The sequence below is a fragment of the Corvus kubaryi genome, unplaced genomic scaffold (assembly GCF_017639235.1).
Source record: "Corvus kubaryi isolate FWS band 111438036 unplaced genomic scaffold, C.kubaryi_AGA036_p1.0 37398, whole genome shotgun sequence".
NCBI classification, from domain to species: Eukaryota; Metazoa; Chordata; class Aves; order Passeriformes; family Corvidae; genus Corvus; species Corvus kubaryi.
The window spans coordinates 18,151,037-18,172,070 of NW_024581137.1; the positions used below are offsets into that span (position 1 = coordinate 18,151,037).

The 21,034-nt window shown below is 42.0% G+C and overlaps 1 protein-coding gene across 1 annotated transcript in view; it reads right to left on the reverse strand.

Moving 5' to 3' along the window:
- The window catches only part of TGFBR2 (transforming growth factor beta receptor 2), a 61,157-nt gene extending 41,093 nt beyond the window's left edge, over positions 1–20,064 (reverse strand). The window contains exons 1-2 of the mRNA XM_042043475.1: positions 19,928–20,064; positions 19,528–19,773 (exon numbers count right to left, since the gene is read on the reverse strand). Of these exons, the coding sequence (XP_041899409.1) occupies positions 19,528–19,621 (94 nt within the window). The 5' untranslated portion in view covers positions 19,622–19,773; positions 19,928–20,064. The remainder of the gene's footprint in view (positions 1–19,527; positions 19,774–19,927) is intronic.
- Between the last annotated feature and the right edge of the window lie 970 nt (positions 20,065–21,034).

Here is a 21,034-nt window from a genome sequence, read left to right on the forward strand (position 1 = left end):
TATAACACAAAGTTCAATTTATTCAATTATGACTACAGGGTCTAGGTCTTTTTCTGCATAATGCATTACATTTGGAATTTACTGGAAGTTGTCTTTGGTGGTTAACCCCTCCTGGGACTCCAGATATACAGTGGACATCAAGTACAACAATGCTCATCTGGTTCTCAAGATTAGCAAAAACAGCTTTCCTGCCTTGTTGGAATAAGCATGATTCATAGTTCAGAACTGACATTTGCATAACTAATTCTGACCTGTGCACTAAGAAGCATATCCTGCATTTAAATCTCCCTTTTTATTCTCGTCTGCTCAGTGAAAGCTGCCATTACTTCACTTGAAACAGAGATGAAACAGTATAAACACTTCAGCTTTGTACAAATGTTATTTTTCCAACTCATATGGTCTGAAAATAGACAGCAGTCATTCAAGAATAATACAGTTATTCTGTGATATTTTTTCATAACAGATGAGTCTCTGTGGAAGACCCCCTAACAATTTAGAATATACATAATTAGGAACAATTCTGACTCAGAAAAACACAAATGTAGCTCCACTCCGTGCTACAGAACCTCACCAGCACAAACCCATGAAACTGTATCTTCTACATAGCTGGAATGGAGTTTCATTCATATCTCTTCCTTCAGCCAGTTAATAAAACCTGTTTATAGTAACATGCTTCTCTCCACTCTTGTTCCCTCAACAGTCACACCACCACCACCAACCTACTTCAAAATATGAAAGGGCTCTTAATTCTTCATAATGGCAATGGGGAAGGTGAATCATTTGTACTGATGGGCACACATATTCCCTCCAAAAGCTTAATTTACATCTCTTCCCTTTATGTCTCTTACTACAAAAGTAATGAGGAACATCCACCTTAAAGAGTAATTTACCCTGTTTTCAAGGGTCTATTTATTAAACTCCCAGTTTCCAACAGGGAAATTCAGAAGTCCACCCAGTACAGGTGGAACAAAAACTTAAATTTGCTAAAAATGTTATATGGCTAAGCTATTTCTGTGAGCTGTGAAGTATTCCATAGAAACACATCCTGGCACCTCAGTTTATCTGCAAGGCTACTGAATGTGCTCAATGCCACATGCAAACTGAAAAGCCCATGGGATCACAATAGAAATTGATCATATTCTTAAGGTACCAGAGCTGCTTATTGGGAGGCATCGCTTTCTTACTTACAAGCAGTCCTAAATGTCTGTCTTGGGATACCTGCTTAATGCAAAGGCAATCTTGTCTGCCTTTTTAGGTGCATCCTCACTGGACAGGCTACAGGTGGGAGGAAAGCAGAGAAGTTTTTAACTTTATGTCTCAGGTCAAGGGAGTGCATCTTCTGCTAAACTTCTGGGCAACAGAACACATTAGGATCTGTGGTACAGGCAAAGAGGCAAATTTCAAAAGTGTTAGGAGCTTCCTGCTAAACTGTATTGCCAAACCCTGCCATCCTTCCCATGGGGAATTGCAGTTGTGGTACTTGTGATGGACAGAGTCGGTGGGCATATGGGTACAACAGTTCCTATTTTTCCCTTACAATGACAACTGTGGTGCTGGCTCTTTGCTGTGACACCAGAGCATGCTGTGCAGATGGAGCCCTGTCCTCAGCTCCCACAGACCACTGCACCACCAAAGACACACAGAAATCTAAAATAGTAACACATTTGCTTAGCCAAACACTCACAAATGACACTCCTACAGGGCTTTACTCTTATTTAGTATAGGGCCTCATCATGCCTAACTTTCTGAATGGCTTCAAGTAACCAAATGCTGGCCCGGCATACACACAGCATCACATGAACTTATTGCATTAAATTAAAAGGATGGAGGTTTTAAAATTTTCATGTGGATCATCAAATCCTGTTAAAGCTGATTTACTTCAATACAGGTTTTATTAGGAACAAGTCTAGTCAGACTCAAAATTGAGAATTACTGCACATATAAGTTGTTGTGGTTTATTCAATTACTTTTAAATCAACTGTAAGCTCAAGAGTTCTGAATTCTGTATGTGGAAAAAGCTTTCGTGTTACTTGATTATCTACCTGCAGCATTTTCAGCAGTAATAAGGAAGGCTGGATAGACAGCAGAAAATCATCTCTTCCAAACGCAAGGTGGAAATTATTTAAAGACTGCTCTCTACACTGGCAGCATACAGAAACTCAGGTGGCAAAATGCCAAATCTTTCTCCTGAAACTACAGCTAACTCGCACTAAAGTTAACCCTTGCTACAGCTAAATTCTTGCCAAATGTGTATCCTCTACTGTATTCAAAAGAGCGCACTAAGAAAATTAAAACATAGAGGAAACTGTGTAAGTAACACTTAGAAGCTGCTGTGGCTTGCCAAGAGTTAATACAGGTAGGCAGATGTTTATTAATACTGTTTATTCACTCAGCAGACTGGCAGGCACTTGCAAACCCTCTCTGGTCTCAGAGACAAACCTCCAGGAAACGTTATGAAATATGTTACTTTGGGGGAAGACTTTTGCTTGCTTTTTAAAGTAGTGAAAATGAAGCATAGACATAAAGACTGTGACAAGTCACACAAAACAGGAAATTCAAAGTTACGTCTGACTCCCACAGGTTCCCTTTGATACAGCCAGGTTGCTTGGTGAATCAGAAAAAGTGTCACCCCTGTATTTGCCATTTTATGCTTTTAACTCTCATTTTTATTTGCTTTACTAGTATGCCCTAAAAACTGGCGACACACACTCTCCTGACAGGTTTAGAAGTCAGAAGGCCAAACCCATGTTCCCTTCTGAAAGGCTCCTGCCACATGCAGCTTTACAGAGCCCTCATCAGATCCCTCCTTTGGGGATGCCACTGCAAAGGCCCACTCACACACACACCTCTTCTGACATCTTATTTTTAATGTTCCTTTTTGATGCAAGGAAACAACATACTTTGTGAGCAGCAATTGTCTGCCACATGGAGAAATCCTCAGACCATTTTCAAAAAAATAACAAATTTGTTTCTAAAGCATTGTGAACACAAAAGATCTTCCCTTTTCCCCCTTCTCTCTAGTGAGGCCATAGAGAAATATCTGCACAAAGAATTTTGCAAAAAACATCAATCATTCTCCCCTGCTCATTATTTGTTCACATCCCTCACTGCACTTTCTCCTTCCTCCCACAGGAATCAGACCGCACCTCACCACACCTCCCTCCCCCTCCAAAGGCCAGCCTGACCCAGAAGAGTTCTCCAATCTATACATCTATCTGACAACACAAACACAATGAAGAATGTGGTATGAGGAGCGGCAACCCACAGCTGGGGTAAGGCAAAACTGCATACTTCAGCTGCAGTAGCACTGTCAGGGGCTGAGAAAAGTCTCTGTGGATATACGGCTGGAGCTACTTCTGGGAAAAGGTCAGGCTGCCCGACATGCCAGGGATGTGGGGGACCTGCTGTCTGCTGCTGTCTCCAACCCACATCCTGCTTTCAGATGTTAGGAGATGTCACAGCCCTTCCAGGAGAGGAAACAGGGGCTCTGCAGTTGGTCTTTTTGCCAGGCATCATCACTGCAAGGGCAGATGGGATTTGCTTAGGACTCATCTGCATCTCACTTTGGGGAGAACTCCAAGGATTGATGTTTCTTCCCAGACATGTCAGCAGAAGCACATCAGACCTCATAGTTGTTTAAATCCACTGTAAAAGTAGGTTGGAGGTTATTTTGATTCTGAAGTATAGAAAGAGAACTTTTGGTGTCTCAAGTTAACATTTATGGGAGACATCTAAGAAGACAGGGACTACCCTCTGTGACTGTTTCTTCAGCAGTACAGAGACCTATCAGATGCCTCCTCTTCACAGGATGCTGAAAGAGTCAGAGCAGGCTTGTTTTTAGAATATAATTTTTTCAAGAGGAAGGATATAAAAGGGACAGAGAGTATGTGAAGCACATATATCTTCTGTCTGATGTGAAACATCTGATTTTGCTGCAGTTCTGTAATGTGAACACAAAAAACAAAATTCAACCAATCACCCTAATTCTGCTTTGTTTCAGGGAAAAAGTGTGATGAACATTTACCTGAAACTGCTTCTAGTCTGGGAAAATACTCTGTAAACCCAGACAAAAGTTCTACCTTTTGTTCTGAAACTTTTGCTGAACTGCAACTCATATCTCTGATTTCAAAGATCCTGATTCAGACTACAATTCCTTTCTCTGAACTGGAATCAAGACCCTGTGGACCAAAGAACAAAACTTTAGTCAAACAAAGCCAAACCTAAATAATGGATTTGGGATTAAAAAAAAAAAGTAAATCAAAAGCAATCTTAAAATGTAACACGGTAACTGGAATGGGCTGCATCTGTTCAAATATCAGTTTAAGTGTCACAGTTACAAGCAGGAAATACTTCAGAATTATGAAGCACAAGGGGCAGAAGTAGCATGAGTAAGACATAAAAAGATTTTATGTACAATAGCATAGTTTGGAGCACACACATTGCAGGCCTGCCATTCAGTGTTTTAATTTCACCTAGGCAGAGGTATTTGAACAGAAGTTCCCCACTCTTTTTCCATGCACTGGCACTTCACAAGTGCACCTTTTGTGTCAGCTGCTGGAGCGTGTTCGAGCCCTGAGCTAGGGGGTGCTTTGTGCCTCGAACCAGAACCCACATTCTTTGAACATGATCTCAGCAACCTACACAGCCAGGATTGGAGCTGACAGAGCAAATGGGCTTTGGCCACAGCTCCTAAGGCCATCTTAAACAAGAATGAGGTCTGCATGGCAAGAGTCTCTATCCTGTACAACAGAAAACTGCATGTGTGTACACCAGTTGCTGCTGAACCAAACCAGAATTTCCGTGGTATTTTATAACACTCCAGTAAGTGTGGGGAGAAGCTGCATGCACACAAAGACTCACAGCTGCCCAATCAAAATAAGCATTTAAATGGATTAACCAGACAACTGTGCTTTCAAACTTGCAATCGTTACACAGCTACATAAATCAGAGGGATTTATAAATATTTGTTTTTCCAGATAAAAGGAGGATATTAGCGGGATTTTTTAAAGTATGTTCACTGCCACTATCTGTCCCTCCCAGCCATAAACAAACAAACAAGGAAACAAAACAAAAACAAGGATGTTATGCGTGCAAAAACTGTAGTCACAATTTTAGACTGGAGGATTTTGGTTTAAGCTTAATATAAAAAGACAACTCACTAATGTAAGTAGCATGAAAGACCTCATTTTGTTTAGCTTTTTGAAGACCTCTGAACTTGAGGAATATTCGAGAGATGCGGAATTTTAGTTAAGGCACACCCTCTGACTAGAGGATGCTATTATGGTACTAGTTGACAATATAATCTACAGATTCTGGTAAGACAGAATTCTATGCAATTTCTTCCTCTAGACCTGAATATAATCCGTCCTTCCTAGTCTATTTGAAAAACTGTTTCCAAATAAGAAGACTCATTTAACAAGTCCACATCCTTAACACACACAGAGGCTCCTCTGTCAGCTACTGATGGGCAAACATGTTTATGCGGAAGCTCTGTTCAGAGCTCCTTTTTACTGAGAGAAGCCATTTTCCTTCAGGAAAATGGTGTTTATGAACCATTCTGTCCCCACACAGCAAGTTTTGAATGACAGATCCAGGAAAACAGTATTAAAAATAAATTACTCTCTTTCATCATCCATCAGCTCAGCTAAAAGAGTAAATCAGAGGAAAGTCAGACACAAATGTAATCTCTTAGGAGTAGAATCACTTTGAATAGATTTGAAGAAAAATACATATCCTTCTCAAATTCAGTAGCTTGGGTGGTTATATTTGTCTCTGTCAAGTTACATGCAAAGAAGCAGAATAAGAGAATTCAATGCCCTGGGGTTATGCTATCTTGATAGATGCATCTAACTTCCACAACTATTAATGGGAATTATATACTGAATATTGAGGGAAGGGCATGTGCATAAAACTACACACTTCTAACGATATTCAACCTTAGGAAAACTTTCTTTTTCTGACTTCTGTTGCAAAGACCCTACTGCTGTGGCGCACTGTTAGTGAGTGACCAGACTGAAGTATCTCTCTCAACAAAGCAGCATCTCCTTTGTCTCCCAAAGGTAAATTTGCTAGCATATCCCCTGGGTATTAGCTGTTCCTTTTAATGCATTTGCAAAGGACTCCTTCCAGTTACCTTTGAGACTGTGAATCACTAGCTGGCAATACCACCCTGCTGAAATAAGGGCAGGAATAATCAGCTCCTTCATTTCTATTTGAGGCTGAAATTTTACTGGGCTTAAAGGAAAATAAAAGCCATGAGTGCAACCAGTCCATTCTGAAATAAATAGGTGCTTCACCCTTAAATACCTCTCTTGAAACTCCACTGAAAGGTCGTTATCTTTACCATTATTTCTAAATCACGTGCAAAGAATTCATTCACTATGCTATAAAACTGAGTATTTTAAGGACACTTACATCTATGTGAGTGCATGGTCCACCCACATTAAAAAAAATTAACCGTGGACACAAAAAGCCTGCATGTAGGAATACAACACTTCTCATTCCCTACAACAATACATTACTCACTGCTTGCAGCAGCCAGCCCCGACCAGGGCTTGCATTACAATGTAAGTGGAGGACGTTTCCACATTAGGTGCTGCTCAGCACGAAAAGACCTGCCAGTCTAAAATGTTTAGTCTACCTGCCTGAAGATGTGTGAGGGACTGCAGGCTCTTACACTTCGTTTATGATGAGGTAGAATATAACTGTAAATTTGAAATGTACACATCCAGTTGGATTTCCAGGGTTCTCCCCTCTCAGTTGCTTTATGTAATAGTTGTCACTCTAATCCACTATTTCAGTCCTCCAGCTCTATCTTCAGTCATTCTTAAGACCATAATCTTTCACCAGGACTCCAATAGAGCATATACACTTGCAAGCGTGTTTAAAAGAAACATAGCAAAGGAATTTAAGTCTCTATGAAACAATTCCTTCTATTGAAGAGAAAGGCTGGGAAGAGATAAGACAGAAGCACAAGTGCAAGCGTATCAAGCAGCAGCTCAGAACCTACCACTGCCTCTCAATTTTCATCTGAATACCTCAAACTTCATCCAATTATTTCAACCATTTTTTTTTCTAACAACTGAGAACTGTGAAAAGCAAAATATGATGACACTTCACAAATTTTCAAATTGTGCAGTTGATTTCTGGCACAGCATAATGTTCCTCTGCTACTACATAATGTTCCTGCTACTGCAGGACAGAACATGTTTACTGTCATATATATTAGTTAAATTTAATAGGATTAGGTCTTCAGCAGATGCTGTGATTTCTGAATGTTGCTATGTCAAATTATACTCATTGATGTTTAATATTTTAGAATCATCAAATGTTTCTGGATATTGGCCATCATCATCATCCTTCATCTGGAGGGCACTTATTAAACTGTAGAAATCAGTAAGAGTCTGCAATGCCTTGAACTTTTTAATCAAATGCCAAGTGAACTAGTAACTACATCATGAAAATACTATTTCAACAACTGTCATTGAGGAAGCTGTCCATAACATGGTCACAGCAGCCGAACCACTCAGCATTCCTTTAAACACCACGAGCCAGTTACATGCTTTGTTATGATGTCTGGTGGAACTGTTCAGTGACACGGGCAGCTCATTCTCTAAAGCTGTCACTTTGGCATTTCTCACAAATACTGCACTCATGTAGAACACAGCATGTTTTTAAGTGTTCTCATAAGGCAAAACAATTCCAAGCTTTCCAAACACAGTAATAACTTAGACTATACCAGAGGAAAGGGTTCCACAGCAATAGAGACATTTTTTAAATTCCTTGGACGTAAAATTTTATAACTCATGCATATTTGAAATATCCCTGTACAACAATAGTTAGCAGAGTAGTTTAACTGTTTTGTTACTTCTGGAGATGCTAGTCCTAATTCAGAGAGGGATGTGAGTGATACCAGCCTGGTGGTAACCTGCTGCATCACAGATTCAAAGGTTGCGACAGCTTTATGACTCTGGATGGTGTTCCCAGCCTGACCTTCTGAAAGTGACGCCACTCCACTCAGCTAGTCTTGCAAAGCCCTAACTTATCTGGGTATGCATTTAACAAGCCAAACCCTATCTTAATTTAGAGATTCACACTGGAAAGCCATCACATCCCTTGGCCGTACTCTAATAATAAAGTATCCTGTTTGTTAAAAATGCACACCTTGTGTCTGGGGTGGTTTCATTCACCTACAGCTTTGATTTGTCAGAACGGATGCTTTTTCACCTTTCATAATATCCTCCCCCACAGAGTCTAAAATATCAAGTTAGCACAGCTTAACACCTTATTTTCCACCAACTAACTGTGGCGAACTTCCACGTGAGCTCTTCTACCTACAGCTAAGCATTCTGGCAGAGCAGATTAAGCTAGGTTGCACTACCTTACCTTTGCCTTGAGGCAAATGATCCCAGTTAGTGGTGTTTATGTTATGTGTGGTATCTTAATAAGGCATGGCAAAGTGCCTGCATATCTGACCAAAACCATATCCAGCCAGAAAACAGCAGCTGTAGGTACAATTCCTAATTCTTTTGTTTTTCTTGTGCTCAAAACCACAACAGTCCATAATTTTGAAAAAGCAGGAAATCATTAACATTAAAACTCTCACCTGAAAATGCAAAAAAGATAGCATGGTTCCCAAAACAAACAAAACCTCCTCCTTCCTTACCCACTGCAGGCCTAAGGACAGAGTGGAAATTGATGCCCTGGTAAAAGCAAACTGTATCATGTTTTCAAAAGCACAAAATGGAAACTTAAAATCAAAATCCACCTTTTTAAGGGAAAAGTGATGATTGTATGGGTAGTCTAAGTACTCATGCTCAGCAACAGCTTGGAAAAGCAGGTGTCAGTGTTTTCTATTTCTAGGTATGTGGTTATGATAGTGGTAAACGTGCCTTGTCATTTGTTTTCATGGATAAGATACTTCAAATAATTAGTGGTTTGCTTCTAGCATTTGCTACCCACCTTCACCCATGAGGCCAGTAAGTTTCTGACTTCAAACCACCAGTAGGTACATGTCTGATAATCATACTATAAGTCACCAGAGCAAAAAAGCCTAGTTAGGCAATGTGCAAATTGGCTGAACCATGAATAATACACATGTGGACAACTGAGGGAAAAGTTAGGCCTTCAGTAGTCAAACGGAAGTAAGTTACCAATGCTTCCATGTGCCTCAGCAAGCTCCTGGCACACAGCCTCTTAACCTGACAAAAATAGAGGAGAAAAAGAGTGCTAATATCTTACTGAACTTGACTGGGTGTTTGAGACTGTTGAGAATTTCTGGATGCTCTTAAGGCTTTAATCCAGAATTTCTGTAGAGAAAGAACAGTGGTTATGACTCTCTTTGAACCTCAGTTTCCCAGTCACAATAGACAAGTGTTGAAACAATCTCTGTTCATTTCCCACAAGTTCTATAATTGTCTATAGACAAACTATAATTAACACAACATTGCATTATTTTTTGCCACATGTTAAGCAACACAAGTTGAAACTGTGGAAATACTAAAATAAATGACTGCACTGAAGTTTAAAGGTGGCATCAAAAATACAGTGGATGAAATCGTGGAAAGCTGGAGATCTGTGCTTGGGTCTCCAAAGACTAAGAGGCTTGTCATTTACTAGCTCACTGCTTCAACCATAGGCCAAGATGCTAAAGTTGTTCTTAGTTATAAGTCACCAACAAATCTTGTCTCCTCTCATGTAATAGAAGGAGCCTCTCATCACTTCCAGTCTGTATAGGAGGAGCTTTTGTGCCTAATACAGATATTTTGAAATCTTCTTTTTAGGGTCAAGTGCATATTTTTTTAAATAACTCAACAGGATATGGCCGAGTCTTCATTCTGAACCCCAGTTCCTGAATATTGGTGATTTAGCTGGATCACATTTCTGTTTTTCTTCATACACATTAAAATCATAAACATATACGTACAAGAATCCTGAGGCTGCTTCTTGCACTAATAAATATTCATCATACCATTGTGGCCTCAGGGAAAAGTGAGGACAGCGAAGCCCCCAGCCAGACAGAAACCTTAAGGTGAAAGCATAAAATGTGAGAAGTAAGTAGTGTGTGAGCAAGAAGCTGATGGAGAAAGAAAAACAAAAATAAAGAAACACGTTTTGGTTGTATTTTCTTTTCCAGAATAGTTTACCAATCTCTTCCTGTGGAATGTCTTCCTGTATCTATTATCCAGAGTAAAGAGAGAGCAGATATGGATTTAGTTACAACCAGACAGTGTGGTATTCCTGTTTACATGTAAACTTGGGTTAAGATAGCTCTGAAAGCCTCATGGCCTGGCACTGTACTTACCAGATGAGAATACTACAAAGGCAATAAAAGGATCAGCTTCCCAGATTTTTGACTTAAGGCATTCCCTTGTGGTAAAGTTGGGTGAGGAAATGGAAGAATAGACTGAGGGGAAGAAGGGAAATTCAATAGCCTAGAAGCATGTATTGCTGACCTAGTTGCTTTGTGAAAGATTAAATAAAGAAGCTTACGAAGTCATGACTATTACATGGTCCCCTCTGATCTTTTCATGAGGATGAGAAACGGTTGTTTTCAGTTTAGAAAGGAAAAAAGATTCTGTATGTAAAGTGTCTCTTTGTTGTGCTGTGAACTCCCTGGAGAGAGTATCAGTCACCCTGCAGGGGCTGGAATAATGAATGAATCCATCAGGGAACAGGCTTTCTTCTCCTGTGACATGCTTTGGAGGACCACCCACACACATGTCAACCCTTTCCCTGCAAAGTGCTGCCTCTAAAGCTTTCCCCTGTCTCAGCCAGCAAGGATCCTTCATCCCAGAGCCCTTCATTGATGGAGTTCAGATACTCTCAGACTGAGGAGTGACATGACCATGGGTCTCCCACTTTCAGGGCAAAAGCTCTAACCACTGCAGGAAAAGGAGGCAAGGCAACCGTGAAAATTGTTAACAGGAGCTGTGGGGAGGTAGAAGGTACACAGCAGGGCAGCTGGCCTACTGCCACAGCACAGTCACTGCAGAATCATAGATCTCCTTGTATGCCAGAGACAAATGAGAAGGGTAATGGCTGCATGCTGGTGGGCAGAACTGGTGAAAGGGAATAAAAGATCAACTACCACCTGCAAATGACAGCTCTTCTCTTAAAGTCTCCGTTGGTTCCTGACTGCAGATTGATGAATTTGTTCAAAATTTTGAAAAATCTCATTAAATGCTTCCCATTAGTGAAACACAAAAAAACTTACTTCTTTACTTCCTGCACCGTTTCTTTAAGTTTCTCAAGAAGAATGGAACGCTCTGAAATCACTACCCAGTCATGTTAAAGGACAGCCTAAGATAGCTACAGGGCTGAGAATGGAGCATCCCAAGTGGAGCCTGAATTTGCACAGTGGATACTAACTGCATAATGAAAGAATATTTTAAGAGACTAGACAGTTGGAGGAAAAAACTGGGAAAGGAAAAAGACATAGTTACATCTATCATATTTCCCCAAGCCCACATTTCAGTGGCCAGAAGCTATTCACATATACTGCTGGCTGCAGTACTTGAAGGTAGTCTGAGTCCTGATGTAACTATGGCTCCACATTCGCTCCAGCCACAGAGCTCCCAAAGCATATGGGAGTTGGTCAGGACAGCCTGGTAACACTAAAATCAGGAGGGCAGCCAAAATGGTAAGACGTTTAATCTTCCTTTGAGCACTAAGACCTTTCCTAAATTTCTTGAAGCTGTGCTATCCAAACCACTGATGTACTGCAACTTTATACAACAAGTTTTCAGCAGTATCTAGGCTATTAATTAGGCTCAGGGATCAGACCAGATCAGTATCTCAAGACACACAAGAATCCTGGATAGGTGCTTCTGCTTTCTTCCCCAAAAATAACCAGAAGAGATAACCCATTACTAATCATCTGTGGTCTGCTTCAAAGTTTGGCCCCTTGTACAGCAACATTAAAGATGTGCTTATATTAGTTAGTGAGATGCAATCTACAAAATTGCCACATTATCATCCAAAAGCCCCAGGCACCATCAAACCATGCCAATAGGTGATGTATAGGCATGATGAACTTAATCCCATGCTGGGCTGCAGAATCCATAGCAGGATAAAAACTGGAGGGAGATGGCTCACCTGCATCTCACAACTAAAATATTTAGACCCAGGAGAATAACAGGTCAACACTTGATAAATCTAACTGAACCCCCTTTTCTTTCTAAGTCAATAAAATGACTACCAGCCCACTTATGATCCTTCTGAGTAAAATGTTAAACAAAATTAAAAACCACATCCACACTCTGAGGAGGCCTTTGTCCTTTAGTCCTCATTTCTCATTCTCTACTTTTCTTCCTTACTAACTACACCAGCACTAGAAGCTTATCAGTGATGAGGGAGCTTCAGTTTTCATACATCTTAGGAAATGTGCACAAATCTTTGCAAAAGAAAGGCCTGGTCTTGATGAGAAATCATCCTTCTTAGATATTTATCCTTTTTTGGGAGTACCTATCCCAAGTCAATTCATCTGCATTTTCCCAAATTCCCCTACCACGACTCTTCCTGGGCAAAAATCCTTAATGATACCTTACAAGAAGTTTGGAAGTATTCTCTTTCCCCTGACTGCCTGAAATCTCCTGTTCCTAATGTTCTGAGGACTTCAAAAAACTGCAGTCAAATTACTCTTTAGCTCCAAGAAAGAGAACCAGATCACTCTGGCTCCTGTAAGACTGATACCACAAAAGCCCCCTCAAGGGAATTACAGCCTCATAACATACAGTTGCCTATTATTTATTCTGTGGCCAGATTCTGCCAGCTGGTATAAATCAGGGCAGGTTCCTTGCCTTCAACAGAGGAAGCTGATTTATGCCAGCTGACAGTCTGGCTGCACGTGTTCCACTTGCACAATGCTAGTTTTTAAAGAGACCTGTTAAAGTGCCCCAGGCACTTAAGAACCACGCTTGGGTCTTTACTTGGAAAATGCTGCTCTGAGGAATAGAACTGTGAGACCTTCCCGCTGCTCTCTGGGTGTACTGTTCAAATTCACTTGCTTTTCCAACAGAAGGAAGTCTCAAAGCCCTGACAGAGCCACCACGACCTTGGGAATAAATACGGATTTTCTAATGTCCCCTGCACAGACCAGTTTTTTTAACTGAGCTTTAATGCTGCATTAAATGAAGCCCACGGGAATACCAATGCAATGTTTTGGAGGAACTAATCAGCTGCACAGAGGGCTGAGTTGATCTTTCAAAACTTGTGTTACTGGTAACTACAAACACACTATAAAAAATGTGGTGTGACTGGCAAATCACTGCCTGAACTTACAGCTTTGGCTGCTTGATAAATCTTTCTTTTTTTACCTTAAAACCTCAGGCATCTACTTACAGAACAGGGCAATAGCTCATTTGAGGGTGTGGTCTGAAGTGCTTGGATACAAACAGAAGATAGCAGGAAACAGAAGACAGCTTTCGAATACCTCTGGTTTCAGATTGCCATTTGAAAGGCACAATGTTGATCCCAGGTGTCACTGTAGGGATGTAACCGCTGGGCTGTAAACTGAAGGAGTCTTTAAGTGTGAGGAAGCAGACTCTTCTATCTGTTCCTGAAATCTATTATTTTGGCAAATTTTTGCCAAAATACTACTCTGGGTGAGCAGAGAACTGGAATCCTGGAATCAGACTAACAGGACTGTTAATAATTAAAACTGTGGTTCCTTTGCATGACAGAAATTTCTGAATACGGCTTGTTAGTACGCTATGAAACAAGGACTAGAAGACACCAGCCATTCAGAGCACTACCATTCCCACCCAACAAGGAGCAAACAAACCCTTGGCTACAGGTCAACCTTAAAAACGCTTTCAGGAGCGTGTTTTTCCTGCCCCACAAAGTGCTTCAACATTTCATACATTTTCACACTCACAACAGAGTGAAACTAAAATCATTTGAGGTGGCGGGTGTCGGGATGTCTGCACATTCATGCCCAGTGAGAGAGTGACAGCCCGCCAATATCCTGGGGAGAGCGCATAGGGGGAGCTCCAGTTTCAAACGTGCATTCTGTGGGTCAGGCCTGCCTTTCTTCCATTGACCAGTGATTATCTGAATTATTGATTAATGATTATTTCTCTATCTTTCTATATTAGAAATTCCACTGCGGACTATGGAAGAAAAAAAAAAAAAAGAAGGAAATGTTTCCTGATGAAAGTTTAATGGAAACTGGTACATTTCCACAAATTGTTTCTGTTTTGACAAATCAGCATTTTCCCATGAAAAACAGTGTCAAAAACTCTCAACCAGCTCTACTTCTAACCAGACTAACTCAGGGATGGATGCCAGCAGGAAGTTCTTGCTAAATACCAGTTGTTTGAGTAAAGGAAAACTACTTCTTCCTGAGACAATCTTCCCAGAGGTGAAAAGGCTTTAAAATCCATATGAAAAAAAGGACAGGTAGTTCCAGCTGTAACAACTACAAGAGCATTCACAGCTAGAGAAAGAGCAAGGAAATGGCATATTTAAAAAAAATATGCACAAACATGGACAAATCAGCAACTGTATTTCCCCTGACACTGCTAATGTTACTGTTTCTTAAAATCTAGAACAGTTGCTAGAACTTTGCAGAAATGCAAACAAGTGGACATTAGTCCATATGAACTGCTGGGCAGAGCCCCGAATACCTGCTTCCATTTAGATTCTGCTTAAATCTCTAGAAACTAATGGACACATACAAATGATGAGCATGTTGTCACCAGGAAAAACAGAATTAAGCAATTCCTGGTGAGATTTGTTAGTTCTAACTACTCCTCTGGTTGAGATTCCATCAGCAGATGGTGTTTGAAGCAATTTTCTCTCTTTACATATCTTACCCTAAACATCTGTACACAACTAAAACTGTGTTGTTTCAGGCAGTAGGATATAAAATGTTGTACTCAACAAATGCCAGTGCTGCTGCTCTGTCGCTATGCCAGAGTGCAGACATAATATGAAAAACAACTGTTGAAGACTTAGCTGGGTCACTGAGAAGCCAATTCTGCAAATGTTTAGTATCAACTCATTGCTTACAGTGGCATTTGCCCTGTCTCAGTGTATGCACCCACTCCTTGCTGTAACAGCAATCTATCCCCTGTAGTAAGAAGATTCTCCACTGTTTCTTAATATACCTGCCAGTGAAGTCAAACTTCAAAAGGACTTTGTCTGTCAAACCCAAGACATATTCTTTCTGATTTATTTTAGTCTATTTTAACCTTCCAGAATAAGAGTTCATAGAAAAGCACAAGTATTTTTTCACTGCCTTTTATTTTATTCTTGAAACCATTTTATAAGGGTTTAAAAAACACTTCCCCATTATCCTGTAGGAAAAAAACCCCAAAAAACCACCAGAAACAAAAACCCCTCTAATACCAACAAAATTTAAGGCTAAAGACCTATTAAGTAACCCAAAATCTCAGCACTAACTCTTTTAGACTAGGATTCAGCCAACTTGCTTTTTTGTATCAGGACTGGCTCTCCACTATTTCATGCTGGGAATCCCTTGTACTCTCCAACATCTTCACAGACTGGTTGATATCTCAGACAATTTTACTGATTTTGTAATGCTCTGGCAATACAAACTATCTAATGATCTAATGTCCCCGGGATGTGCCTACCTGGGTGTTTCCCCTGATCCTATGTGGCAAAGGGGATGGTGCTGTAGTCTGCCTCTGCTTGTCAGGTGCACAAGGGCTGTGGGAGCCATGGACAAATCAGGACTGTAGCAGCCCACGTCCCTCCTGCTGATCCCAGGACCACAAAGGTGGCTGGAAGCCCTGCCTTTCACTGTGGCACCAACGCTCAGCTGTAGCCATGCCAGCCAGTGTGGAGACTGCATGGGCCACTTTCAGATCAAAATCTGTGATCATGTTCCATACCTAGCCGATACAAATGCACCCTGCTATGCAAGATCCAAGAGTAACAGATTGGGCCCAACCAGTTGGTCTTGCCCATTTTGGCAATACTGAAAGTAGGGCGCAGCTCTTCTGAGGTCAGAGAAGTGACAGTGAATGCTAGCAAAGTGCATATGGCACATACACACATTATTGAAACAAGAGTTCCTATGCCACAAATGCAAAAAATATCAAAGTATCACTTTAAAAATATCTTGCAGAGGAAATATAAGCATTGGAAACTCCAACAACTGGTGCTACAGCAATACTATGCTCTTTTTTTTATCCCCTCAAAGAGCAAATGCTTTCTAAAAGCCTTTGAAAAAAACAAACTTGCAAAAACCCCCACAAACCAAACCATGAGAAATTTCCCTTCTGGTAAGAGCCTGACACCATATTTGCTCCTATGTTTGGAGGTAACCTTGTCACAATGACATCTTTTATCAGGCACCATTATAGGATGCTGCATCTTTGAAACGGCAACAATTCATCCCAGAAAGGAGTATTTCATTTTGAAGCAATGTTGTTTGACTAAATATAGGTCACATAATAGTAAGGCTTTACAAAATATAAGTGAAAAAATACTATGAATATGAAAAAATCTGAATTACTCCATTGCCCTTTTTTTGAAATTACTTTTGAAACTGCTTCAGGAAACCTCCTATAACTCTGTGTAACTCTACTAATGCTAATGGAATTATATTCATTTGCAGCAGTTTAAGATCTGGCTCCTAATTTTTTAATAGAAACCATTCCGATATGGAATTCACCACCTGAGTATTAGAGAAGCGTGTTTACGCCAACGTACTAAAAATAGCAAGTAAACAAAAGTGTTTGTCAAAGTATTAGGTATAAAAGCCTTAGAATTCAAGGACACCCCATAAATAGAAGAAAATGTAATAATATCTCTGATGTATCCCTACTTCCCTCCTGAAATACCTGGAAAATTGCCACTGTTAATGGGGGGCAGGAATGTATTTTAGACTCAATCATGTTACAAATGTGTTCCATCATGTTACACGATGTTTGTTCTCTTACTTCCCTTTTGCAAATAGCTGAAGCTCTAAATTTGACTTTCATACTATAAAATTAGCTAGCTATGATATGGCTTTTAAAATAATAGAAAATAATGCAAGCAGAGTTTGGCTGAATGGAGTAATTAAGCTCCTGATGTTCAGAGGTGAGTAATTATTACACAGATGATCCCGAGGAACAAACTTCTGGTTATGGTCACCCAAAGATAACCTACAAATTCATATTTACTTGAACACACTAGCATCAATTTCTTATGTGGGCAACTGCTGGTTTGCACTGACATTAATTGGTTAAATGCACAATCATTCAAAAAAAAAATCACACCTTGCCCCTTTACTCTATGCAAAAACCCTTCAATTACTTCTGTGTCATACAAGACACACAAGCATCTTTTTCCACGAGATCATTCCTATTGAACCTGTTCATGAATTTGTGGGTTTGCCCAATATCTTTATGGGAATGTGTCATTCTTGTCTAGTATTTTGCTGTGAAGAATGTTGAAATGAAATGTTAGCTGGTGCTTTGTTAACCAGCCAGCTGATTAGTTAGTAGGCATACCTGGGAACTGAGCTCTTCTGACACTGATATATCACCTTTTTTCAGCCTCACTATGCTGCTGAGTTATTACAATATAAGTAGCTCTTTTTTTTTTTTCCTGTTTTGTTTTCCCCCAAGCATTTGGCAGCTCTAGTTTTCATTCTGATGCCAAATAACTACCAACATCCAAATCTCACACTTTCTGCTCCACAGAACTGTTGCTTTCTGATCAACTCTTCCTGCCAGAATAGAATCCTATGGCACGATAGAATCCTATGGTGATTATCAAAACAGCTTTTGGAGCTATGGGATAGATTATCTGACAACAGGTCTACTCAGTTTTGGTTATTGTAGGGTGTAGATGAAGACGAGTATGAAAAATGCTGGAACTGTAACCAGTTTATGTCCTTTTTCCTCACTGGACCTATGACAAAAAAGAAGAACAAACTCTTGAGCCATGCCTGCTTTTAAAAATCTACCTGTAGTTTGAGACTGTCTATAACAGAGTGGAAAAAACTAATGTATAATAATAAATAACATGAGATTAACAGAAGTGGAGCTTCTCCATTTAAAGTTTTTTGTGATGGGAATCTGCTAAAATTTGGGGCTGGGGTCAAAATAAAAGCCATTACTAGTTGAGTATGATTTATATTAATGAAAAAGTATAAAAAAAGATATTAAAGATTAACAAGAAGTAGCACACCTCAAATTTAATATAATTTTGAGCTGTATCTTGTTCTTACACTGTTTTTTTCTTCTGCCTTAAGCTTTCATGAGTAACTTTACAGGTATGCAGAACCTGTTGACTTTGACAGGGCTGTTAATGAAGCATGAAGTTATTCATAACTGCACATAGCTAGTGGCAGTAATTATTCAAGGGTTATCTACTTCATTTTATTATGTTTCAGCCAAAATTTGGGATCACTACTGAACATGAATGGACCAGACAGGAGAATCAGAGGGCCCAGATCAAAGTTTGTAGAAGCCCAGGTGTCTGCACACCTCACCTGAAGACTAAAACTAGATGTGCTATCACAAGACATCTTCACAAGTGTTTCAGATGCAGTTTGCTGCAATCTGCTGTTGTCTGTTTAGGTTCACCACGTGTGCTACAACGCGATTTAGGGCCTAACCTTGATATTACAGATGTTAATCCACAGTTGTGTGTAACTACTTGTAGGACAGAGACAGAAAGCTCCTCAGGGCAGGAACCTTGTTTTTGTAGCAGAATTTTAAGCTCATAGTATATTATAAATTATGATATGAAGAATACTGCAAGCCACAGATCCCAAAAACCTATCTAAGGATGTCCTGGTAAAAGCAGAGTAAGGATTGTAAAGTGTCATTAAAAGTGTGTCAAACAACATGCGCACTCAGTGCTAGAGGAATGAGTGCTTTTCAGTCCAACTGCTCACAGTCGCGGCTACACTCTGCTCTTGGCAGGAACTCACACGAAACCCAAGTTTTGGTAACCAAGTGCAGACCCACGCAGCAGCGGGCTCTGTGACCACGCACAGGCCCTCGCTCCGCGAGCCACCCGAGGCACCTTCCAGCCCTGTGGCCGTGGCTGTGCAGGACAGCCGGTCCCCGGCGGGAGCGGCGGTGCCGGCGGCCGGAGCGCGCTGCGCAGGGGCCGCGGCTTCCCCGGCCCGGCGCCCCCGGCCCGTCCCGTCCCCCTGCGCACGGGGCGGGCCGGCACCAGGTGCGGGAGCTGCCGCAGCAGCTGCGGCAGGGCCGGCAGCCGCTGCCCCGGCCACTGCAGGGAGCTCCCCACATGCCCTCTCCGGGCTCCTCCGGCCCGAACTGCTGATTTCCTGCCAAATCCACTCCTTTCTCCCCGCTCTTCCCTCCACGGACGGACCTCAGCTTTGGCCGCGAAACCCCGAGATTCCCAGTCCTTTCTTCCCCGCTTACTCTCCCGCAGGGCCATCAACAAACACGCTCACCCCTCCCGAAATGTTTCCAGCCTCAGAACTTTCTTAGCAACCGTGTCCCTCGCCGCCTGCCCCCCTCCCGCCCCGCTCCGCCGCTGCCTCCGGCCCCAGCAGCTGTCAAGCGGCAGCGCGGGCCGGCGCGCACTTACCCCGGAGCAGAGCGGGGACCGAGCTGCCCATGAGCACCCAGAGGGAAAGGCGCAGCAGCAGCCGCCGCAGGCTCCTCGGCAGCCGGGGAGTCATCGCGGAGCCGGATCGGCGCGGCCGGCGAGCCGCGGGCGGGGCGCGGGGGCGGCGGGGAGGCCGCGGCGGCGGTGGCGGGGCTGGCGGGGAGCGGGGCTGCGCCGCTCCGCTGCTCGGGACCGCGAGTGACTCACTGAAACTTCACTTCGGCGCTGCAGGGGAAACAGGAAATCTTAAACTTCGCAAACAGCTGGGCAGGACTTTCTTACTCTTACAGTAGTTCCTTCTCCCCCTTCCCACAGTCACCCCCTCCCCTGCTCTCGCCCTTTTTCTTTCCTTTTTCTTTCTTTTAACATGAAACCTCACCCAGTTTGGTGTCAATCATCTGCCAGAGGCCAGCCCCTCTCAGGTCTGGCTCTCCCACCACAAGCGCGGCGGGGCCAGTCCCGACGTGCAGTCCGGATCCGTGCGCCTGCCTCCCTCCGAGGCGGGGACCGGGCACAGCCACCCGCCCGGAGCCACACCGGGACTTGCGAGGAGGCTCAAGGTCGACAGGAAACCGCCAGCTCAGAGGGCTCCTTTTCCCTGAGAGCTGGAAAGGACCCAGTCGTGTCATTTGGGAGATGGGGACTTTGCAGAGCTCCTCATCGCATCCGTATCCCTGACCTTAATGATGCTGCTGCAGCCTGTTTCCTCTTCTGCAGAACTGGTATCGGAAAGAAGGACGTAACCCCCCGATGAACTAAAGCAGGGAGCAGGAGAGGTTGAAGTCAGGGTAATAGCAGGAAATGTTCACACAGACTGGCTGGGCACTCAGCTTGCAGATGTTGAAGCTGACTAGAACAACTTGTCACCTGCTTCTTATTTTGCTCCCAAATAGGGTGGTTGTGCACTCCTCTGTCTCAAATGCTGTGTATGTGACACAAATGAAATTTGTTTCCATCCTTTGCAAAGGAACTTCTGCCAGAGATTTTGCCTTCTCTGCAAGGGGGAGATTGCACCTAGGATTCAGGGAGTAGGGTCACACCGGTGATGCCAGCTTTTCATGGCCCAGTCAGAGACTATAAGAACCATTCAGCTTTGAACGTGAACAAGGCTTGAGCTCTCTCTCTGCCAGTATAAATCCAGCCACTGCATAGCCAGCAGTTGTATTGAGACCCGTTTTCAGCTCAGTGTCTTCCTTCCTCTCTGAGTTAAATGGCTGGGCATTGATTGAAGGGTGATTGTTCAAATGTTGGTGATTTGCTTTTGTCTTGGTTACAACACTAATTAGAGATGCAGATCTGGGTATTTCAGAAAAAGGCCTAAGCCCTAGGGGGAATATATGTAATTATTCTCTGAGTGTCCCAGATCACCTCTGTTTGAATTTGGAAATGTTCGCATAAAGAATTTAATTGGCCTATAACAGACACTAAAAATAAAATCATTGTGATTTTATGTAAATTCAGTTTTAAACGCTCCCTAAATGCATAT